Source organism: Anastrepha obliqua, chromosome 3, assembly GCF_027943255.1.
Source record: "Anastrepha obliqua isolate idAnaObli1 chromosome 3, idAnaObli1_1.0, whole genome shotgun sequence".
Taxonomy (NCBI): Eukaryota; Metazoa; Arthropoda; class Insecta; order Diptera; family Tephritidae; genus Anastrepha; species Anastrepha obliqua.
In genome coordinates, this window is record NC_072894.1 from 28,001,079 (window position 1) to 28,010,080 (window position 9,002).

Genomic DNA, 9,002 nt, shown 5'->3' on the forward strand with positions numbered 1-9,002 from the left:
TTGTATGGAGTTTAACTTTTTAAATGAGGAAGGGGCTGCCGTTACGCTGAATTGGCGGGCGCTACAGATTCATGCTGACTGATTTTTTTTATTTATTGCAACATTCAGGCCATTGACGCCATACAGCCAGGGGTGGCTTTCTGTAATTCGATAGTCGACACTCGTTTGCTCGACACTTTAATTCGATATCGAATGCGCGACGATCCCATTTTGGTTCCCGTATTTCGATACTTGTACTATCGTTTTCATATTTTCGGAAGTGTTTGGAAAGTGGTTTATAGTTGTCAAAAAGTGCACGAAAGCAATAAAAATTAAAAGTAAATATGTACAATTGGCGCTATTTTTTAATATTGGAAGATTTTAATGAAGAAAACTCTTCAATAAATAGAAGGAGAATACGCGATGCGTCGAATCCAATCCGATTTATAGTAAGATTAATACAAATTTCATTAAGTAAATATCAAAGTATTTCTTTTGCACAGCTTCCAAACAAAATACCGACTGACCAAGGAGGTTTTTATGTACGTCCTTTGTGAAATAAACCTTACAGAAGGACTTAGGAGTACATATATACCTCCAATTTTGAGGCTAGCTGCAACGCTGGAGATATTAGCAGGTGGCGGTTACCAGTGGCAAACTGGCGGCGCACACACAGCAGCAATGGGGCATAGTACTCTGTCGAAGATATTTCGCAGCACATTATCGTCGATGGAAGAAACTCTATGCAACCAATGGATATCTTTCGAAAAAAACTTCCAGCCGTGCAAAGAGTGATTCCACAGTACGGAGGGGCTGCGCACGATTCCTTTGTTTGGAAAGCCTCAAATGAGAGGAAGGTAATAGAGCCGCGTTATAATAATGGAGATACAAGTACGTGGCTATTAGGTGAGTAATTAAATAGGAAAAAATTAAGTGATGGGAATAAATATGTATATTTTTAGGGGATTCTGGATACCCTCTTGAGCCATGGCTTATGACCCCGTATCGATTACGCGAAAATAAGACCGACGTAGGCAAATGTATTTTCAACGACATTCACAGTAAGGCTAGAATCATTGTCGAAAGAGGCATTGGCGTATACAAAGGTGCCTGTATTAAAGGTAAATATACCAATATTAATTGCATTGTTCACTTTAGGCCGCTGGAGAATATTATCGGACGATAGAAAGCCAAGGTACAACCCAACATTGGTTGCAAAAATTGCAAACGTGTGCGCCGCTCTTCACAATGTATGCATCAATAGAAATATTCCATATCAATTCAGCAACGAAAGGAAGGACTGTTCGAATGTACACAATTAGACATAAGCAATAGATTATCAGAGAGGATAACAAATAGAATAAAAGACCATCTTTCCCAATCAGCAATGTAAAGATTTCATTTTATTGCTGTTAAATTAAATAAAAATTTTTAAGTATAACAAAAAATTGTACTTCATTTCTCAGATATAAGTCTTTCTTTTTATAAAAGGTAAAAAACTAAGCTTAAAGTTATCATATACATAAAGTAACTCATTATTAATTTATTTTTCGTTTTAGCAATGCGATTTCACATTTCAGTTGAAGAAATAAACAGCTGAGAAAATGAAAACGAGAGCAAAAGTGATGTCGAGCTGTATCTATCGAACGTTCGATGTAACGCTACGACATTTTTTGTTACAGAAAGCAAAAACGATACTTCGACTATCGTTTTTGCTCGATATCGAATTACAGAAAGCCACCCCAGATTAATTAGAAAAAGTAGTAAAAAATTGGATTTATTCGATGTAACCCGTGGCCCGCGGTAGACATATGCCGCATATTATCTTCAAAAAATAAATACCATGAAACTATCTATCAAATTATAATAAAAAAAAAATCGTGCCAACAATATTTCCATTTTGCTCTCAAAAAAACAACAGATATCATAGAAGAACCTACTAAAAATCGACTAAGCGCATCATAAAAGAGACCGAACTAAACTGCTAATGGAAAAACCAAGTTGAACAGATTTTTAAAGGTGTGCTCTTTAATAGACCGTTAGTCGGCTTTGAGCGCAGTTGACAGAATAAAAACGCAAAAGGGTTTACGAAAAAACTGAGATTGTGTTGGTGATATAAGAAAAACATCAACACAATGTCACTTCGTTGCCGTCTGAATAACAACTAGTTGGACAAGTGTGTGAAAAGATGGAAAATGATTGTGCAGAATTCAGCTGCCGAATCTCCCTTGTGACGAGCCGAAGTTCTCCTCGCAATTTTCTTTTTCACCATAGTAAATGAGCAAACCTTGTAAATCTATGATCTTTGTGGAAAAACGAAGGGATTTAAAATTTTATGTTTGGATCATAATATTATATTAAGTGGAAGAACTGAAATGAAGTGTAGAATAGACTGGAATTAGCAAACGAAAACACGAATTAGGCTGAAACTGGCGCATAATTATTTTTTCAGATGACCCACCAGAAATGAGTTGCAATTTCGAAGGTGGGTCCACAATAGGTTAGTTTAGATGAAGTAGCTATACTTCGACGCAACCAGGTCCGTTAGAAGCCCCTTGTTTAAGCACCGGTGCTATCCTATCCTTGCTCCACTTGGGCCTCTCTAAACCATTGTGTGGTCTTTGAAAAGCTGGCTATACTAGCTACATTGAGATTCTCAGCATCCGCAATGTTGTCTCGAAACGCAAGACGGATCAGTCTTAACCGTCTCCTACACAGAGCCATTCATCAGCATAGATGTTCGACTGCCTCTTCCTCTTCTATATCCTATCTTATTTTTAATAATATGTAACACTCTTTTACTGTCTTAGATGTCTGATGTTAGATGTCGTTTTCAGAGCTGCCTGACTATCGGAGTAAATGAAGATTTCTCTAACTATGACTACACTTTTGTTTAGCACTAAAAGGCTATCTGAGATTGGCAAGATTTCGGCTTGGAATACGCTACAATCATCGTACATTGGATGATGTGTTCATTGAATTTTGGGAAGACAACCCGGACATTTACAATTACAAGAACTGTGCATCGAAATGGTCGCCTGGATTCAACGATACAGGACCTAAAATGCCAATTTTACAGGTTTCAACATAAATACAATGCGGAAAATTATTCGCTCATTCCCGAATAAAATTTTCCAGACAATAAATATGTAATAATGAAGATCATACATCACATGAAGAGCCCAGAACGCACATATTTTTTCTCTGAACCTGTACACTTTTTATTTAAATACTACGAGGCTAAAATTATCTAATATTTGAGATATTTTCGTATATTTTTTTATTATGTTTTTGTCCATGTTAGACGGACTAACATTTAGTCTTAATACAGGGTGGGCCATATAGTGTCCATGTCAAATGTGTGCATAATTTACTTAAAGGTTTGACATTTACGAAATGGGACGATATACGCTTGAACAAAATTGGGAAATATGGAAAACCTATTTCCAAAGTGGTGAGTCTTCTTCTTCTTTTCTGATGAAGCTCATTTTCACATCGGTGGCTACGTCAATAAGCAAAATTGTCGGATTTGGGGCTCAGAAAATCAAGCCGTTACTGTTAAGAAGCAAATGCATCCAAAACGAGTCATTGTTTGGTGCGGTTTTTGGTCATCGGGCCATTTTTTTTCAAAAATGAGCTAGGAGCCGCGGTTACAGTAAATGACAAGCGTTACCGTGACATGCTCAACGAGTTGTTTCCAAAAATTGAAGAGGATGACATGGGCGACATTTGGTTTCAACAGGACGGTTTTGAAAACCGAATAATCAGCCGAAATTCCGATATCAATTGGCCGCCTCGGAGCTGTGATTTAAGCCCATTGGACTATTTTTTGTGGGGAGCCGTTAAGGACAAATGCTATGCAAACCATTCAGAGACGATTGATGCTTTAAAACACGAAATCGAAGTTGCCATTCATGAAATTGGAGCCCAAACAATCGAAAATGTGCTTAAAAATTGGGTTGATCGAATGGCCTACTGTAAAGCCAGTCGTGGCAGTCATTTGAACGATATTATTTTTCATTCATAAATGACAATGTTCAATCTTCAAAATAAAAAAAAGTTTGAAAAAATATTGATTAGTTTTTTTTATAGCCGATTCAAAAAGCAAATTTTACATGGCCCACCCTATATATAAAAAGTGAGCGCAATTTTTATGCGATATCTATAAATATTTTGCATCTAAATGAAGTACCAACCTAGGACGAGTTTTATTAAGCCGTTATCAAGATCTACCCCGCCTTTTCAAAAAATTACTTGCGTCATATTTCTGTTTTGGGTTCATCATTTGTAACAGAGATATCAGGTTTTTTTCTTTTCTTTTTTGAAAATCACCATTATATGGGTGGCGAGCGTGATTTTTGTCCGGTTGCACCCATTTTCTAACTTCGGCGAACAAATCTTTGCTCGCACTAACACACAGACAGACATGACTAAATACACTCCATCATCTGACACATCATTAGTGGACTCATAATTCTGTGCATTTTGACATACATATGCCTATGTCCAGTTTGATTCCTTTATGCTGCTACATATAACACTTATGAGAACAAAATTATACACAATTGCGCGCAGATGTAAAAGTCGTCTGAAATGTCGATTGAGTAATCGTCCATCATCAAAAGCAGTAAATGCGCTTAACTGCCAGTAAATTCCAGATAACGCTGAAACGGGGCTGAAAGCACAACGCCACGAGCTAAATTGTCCGCCCACCAATCCCTCACCCGACGCTTAGTTATCACTCATCGAAGAAGCGTTCCTATGGGCACACACACCGGTATGCAACGGCAGCAGCGACGTGGTTCGGGACAACTGTGCATTTTTATATACAGTCAATGATTATTTCGGCTATGACGAGGGTAGGAGCGAGGAAGCGAGGCGGTGTAATTATTACAAACCGACTAGCGGAGGACAACGCTTTGCGCTTTCGGCTACGAATTATTTTCATGATTTTCATTCATTGCTACATGCATTCACTTTTAGCCCCAAAACGAGGGTAAGTTGCTGGTTGCAGTTTTACATGCCGCGGGCGGCGGGTGGCCACATCTGTACCCACATTTATGTATGTATGTATGAGTGATGTTGTATGCCGTCAGTGTACTATGCACGTTTTATCGCATTAAGTGGATTGATTGCTGCTTCGTTGGTTACAAAAGTGCAGACACGTGCCACATGGTAGCTGCCGTCACTCTAACCTTCGGTGGGTTTAGCAAATCAGCGCAGTATTTTTATCCAGTTGCTACCACCCCTCGGTCGAACTGGAAGCTTTGAATCAATGCAGTGATGAGTACAGTTTTGAAACTCGTATATGTGTTGCAAGTGCAAGTCATTTCCTTTTGTTACTGTTTTTCCTCATTACACACTGGTTGCTTTCGCTACTCCTTACAACCCTTAGTTGTTGCACGAATTTTTTAACAGTCGCTTGACCAGTTTCTTCATTCTTTCAGTGGTGCGGGCAGCGACTTTGCAACAATATGATGGAAATGCAGGATAAATTGTGTAGCTCTACTGGCAGTTGGGTATAAAGTAGAATTTATGTTTCATAAATTCAAATCAAATATGAAAAATTTTGTTTTTCTGGCAGCGATCGCTGCTCGGGAGGCGAAAGCAAACTTCAGTTTTTCATAAAAACGATCTGCTATACCGAGTCGGCTTAAAACTTGTAGAACAACATCAAAACAAGCACTACAAGTCGGAGGTGAAGCTCGGCCAAGCACCTCACAAAGGATGTGTGCGGCAATTGCACCTGTGTTGATAGCAGCGCGACACTTTGCAAAGTCTTGACTATTTATTTGTTTTTAATCAAATATTTTCATGTTTTTCACAATAAAAACTATAAAACTCAAAGTTTCACCCTTTGTACAAAATTTTCAAAAATTCAACAAATTTTGACTGTAATTTGAATTTTTAGTCAAAATATTTACACAACTTTCGAGCATGCAGTTTCGGCATAATATTTAGACAGCTTACAGTGACTCGAAATTTCCGATGATTTTTTGCAATTTTTGTTTTGTTTAAAAAAATGTTTTGTTTATAAAAATGATGCAGAAAGCCTATGGAGTGTGCTTTATCAAAATCACGGATATATAAATGGTATAAGGCTTTTGCTGGCGACAGAGAAGTCGTGGAAGATTGGCCCCATCTGGTCGCCCATCAACGCCTTCAACGGATCAAAACGTCGACAAAGTCAAGGAAATGGTACTGGAAAACCATCATTTAAGTTTCAAACCAGTTAACTGGCGACTGAATGGCGTTATCCACATGAGCCGAAACCCAAAAAACCACGTCAAAATCGGTCAAAAGTGAAAGTAATACTACTCGTTTTCTTTGATTATCATGGAGTTGTGCACTCAGCATTCGTTCCAAATTGTTCTATGGTAAATGAAAAATATTAATTATTTGGAAGTTATGCGACGTTTGAGAGGGAATGTGCGTAGGAAACGGCCCAATTTGTGGACGAAAACTCATGGATCTTGCACCATGATGACGCACCGCCTCACAGGGCTCATATTGTGAACACTTTTTTAGACCAAAAAATTGGACAAATATCATCGAACAGCCACCGTATTCACTGGCCTCGCTGACTTTTTCCTTTTCCCAAAACTGAAATTGCCACTCCGCGGACGCCGCTTTGATCGCCGCATCGATAGAGACCATTAAGGAGAATTCGCTGAAGAAGATCTCTTCAAACGCGTTTAAAAGGCGCTTTGATGACTGGACTACTCGTTGCTCCGAACGGAGGCTGTTTTGAAGGTGACAAAATAAATTTTGATGATGTAAAAGTTATGATGCGTTTTATTGAACAACTCCCGGTATTTTTTTGACAGAATGTATGTATGTCAAATGTTTAAACATTGGCTTGAATTAAGCTTTCTTACGCACATTTCTTCATCCGCACGAGTTGTTCATCTTCGGCGACCATGCCCCATAAAATTGTTTAATTTTCGTGAAACATTTTGACACTTAATTGATTTTTCAACAACCTTCCATTTTAGTTGTTTTCAGAACGGTTCAAAAGCGCCCATTTAGATGCAGAGGTTAAAGTATACTACGAAGGGTTAAAATATACTACAAAAAAATTCCTCGTTAAATTCTCCTGTAAAAGTTTGAAGTGAGAAATATTTCTGATAAATTCGATAATTATATTAGTTTCGCTTTCCGCCAAAGTATATGCTATAACTTCTTTTTTCTTGTTCACTACTCTCGGGAGCATAGGGCTTCGACAAGACTAGTCTTGCGTTGGTTTCGTTAATCTGTTTTTTTTTATTTATGCCGCTACCAGTCCTAAGTAGTGGGAATGCCTACCTGTCTTTGCTTAGGAGGAATGCATGCCTTCTTTACTGCTTGGAGCGCCATCTGTGTCTCACATTTTTCTGGCAGAAGGATCGCACAGTTGGTTGAGGACTTCGCTAAATTTAGTGTGTCTACGTTATTACCGCGGTCGCCAGCTTCCACTTGCTGGTGCCACTGATGCAATGTGCCACTGTGTTGCTTTCAGCAAAGTTAATTTGGGAGATCTCGTCTAGCACAATTATTAGCGTTTCTTCATGTGAAGTGGCTACTGTTCGAAAGTTAAGGTAGTAGTCTGGTCAAACACTCATTTTTTATATATATTGTTTAGGAACTCTTTTTTTTAAAGAAAATAAAATGCGATCGTTTTGATTTTATAGTATGTTATTATTGACATCAAATAGTGTACAAAAACATTTTTTTTTATATATTTTTCTGTAGTTGTGTAGCACTAAAGTAAGCGTCATGCCAGAATGACAAGCCTACAGAATAGTAATCAGCTTAACTTTTTCGTTTCAGTTGTCCTCAAGAGCCAAAATCCTGTTGACAAGCCACCTATCTTCTACCTAACCTACTAAAGGGCATTCCAATAACAGGTGTTACAGGTGAATGGATTGCGCTATCGAGAGATGATTAACGATTTTTTATCGCCGGGAGTGGATGGTATTGATCTGGACAACGTTTATTTTCAACAAGACGGCGCTACGTGCCACACAAGCAACGAAACCATTGTTATTTTACGGGAAAAGTTTCCGGACCGTGTTATCTCTCGAAGAGGTGATCACAATTAGCCATAGAGATCTTGTGACTTAACACCTTGCGACCCAGGGTCGGTTCAAGACCTCAAAGATGGAATTCGTGAGGCTATCGAGGACATAGGGCAGCCACTTTGCAATTCAGTTATGGAAAATTTCATGAAAAGGATATTGTCCTGTACGCGTGGTCGTGGTGGTCATTTTCCTGATGTTATTTTCCACTATTAACGGCATAATTAACGGCAAAATTAACACCCGATCATTTATATTAAAAAATAGCTTTTTTCTTTGAATATCAAAATAACATCTTTTATTGGAAAACCCTTTACTTTTTCACCACCACCATAATTTTAATTATATTTTTATTGTTAAATTTATTAATCAAAGATTTAAATATGTAATCCATTCTTAAGGTTCATTGTAAAAATAACCTACCACTGTAGATTTGACTTAAATAAAATAAATAAATAAAAAATAATTTCGAAAATAATAGATTTTAAATGAAGACTTTAAAAATTGAGCTAAATTTCGATTTTGGAAGTTAAAAAAAATTACACTCACAAAACTGCTGTAAAAACAATTTCCATTACGCATAAGTCATTCAAGAGGTTACATAGCATATTGAGGAATGGAGTTGAAAAGCGGCACATTTAAATTCATCCGCGTTAAGTGGCATGGGGTGCTTGCCACCAGCGAATGGTGCGTGATAAATCGCCGCTGACGTTTTGCTTAAGCTCCATATGGAGACAGACACTCGCAAGCACGTCTATAGTAGTTTAATGGGTTCGTCTGTCCGTCTGTCTTCCTGCCAAGCTGCCAAGCAATGGGAGTGTAAGAGGAAGGGTGAGAAAAATTAGAGACTAAAGCAGCAACGCCCCCATTATTACTTTACATATGCACATTACACGTCTGCTCCCCAGTGTATCTGTGCGAAAGAGACTCTATTCTTTTTTGGTGACGTACGCGTAACCTTACTGC

The 9,002-nt window shown here is 38.1% G+C and overlaps 1 protein-coding gene across 1 annotated transcript; it reads left to right on the forward strand.

The window, feature by feature from the left end:
• Window positions 1-424: 424 nt before the first annotated feature.
• LOC129240065 (putative nuclease HARBI1) lies at window positions 425-1,721 on the forward strand. Its single transcript, XM_054875533.1, has 3 exons — window positions 425-885; window positions 942-1,085; window positions 1,138-1,721. Exons 1-3 carry the CDS (start codon window positions 723-725, stop codon window positions 1,299-1,301), a joined length of 471 nt encoding a protein of 156 aa, XP_054731508.1. The 5' UTR covers window positions 425-722; the 3' UTR covers window positions 1,302-1,721.
• The last annotated feature ends 7,281 nt before the right edge of the window (window positions 1,722-9,002 follow it).

Excerpts from the sequence above, each read along its gene's own strand:
- LOC129240065 (XM_054875533.1), top strand. The coding sequence starts at position 723 with ATGCAACCAATGGATATCTTTCGAAAAAAACTTCCAGCCGTGCAAAGA. Across the intron at positions 886-941 it reads TACAAGTACGTGGCTATTAG|GGGATTCTGGATACCCTCTT; the intron begins GTGAGTAATTAA and ends GTATATTTTTAG. Across the intron at positions 1,086-1,137 it reads AGGCATTGGCGTATACAAAG|GCCGCTGGAGAATATTATCG; the intron begins GTGCCTGTATTA and ends TGTTCACTTTAG.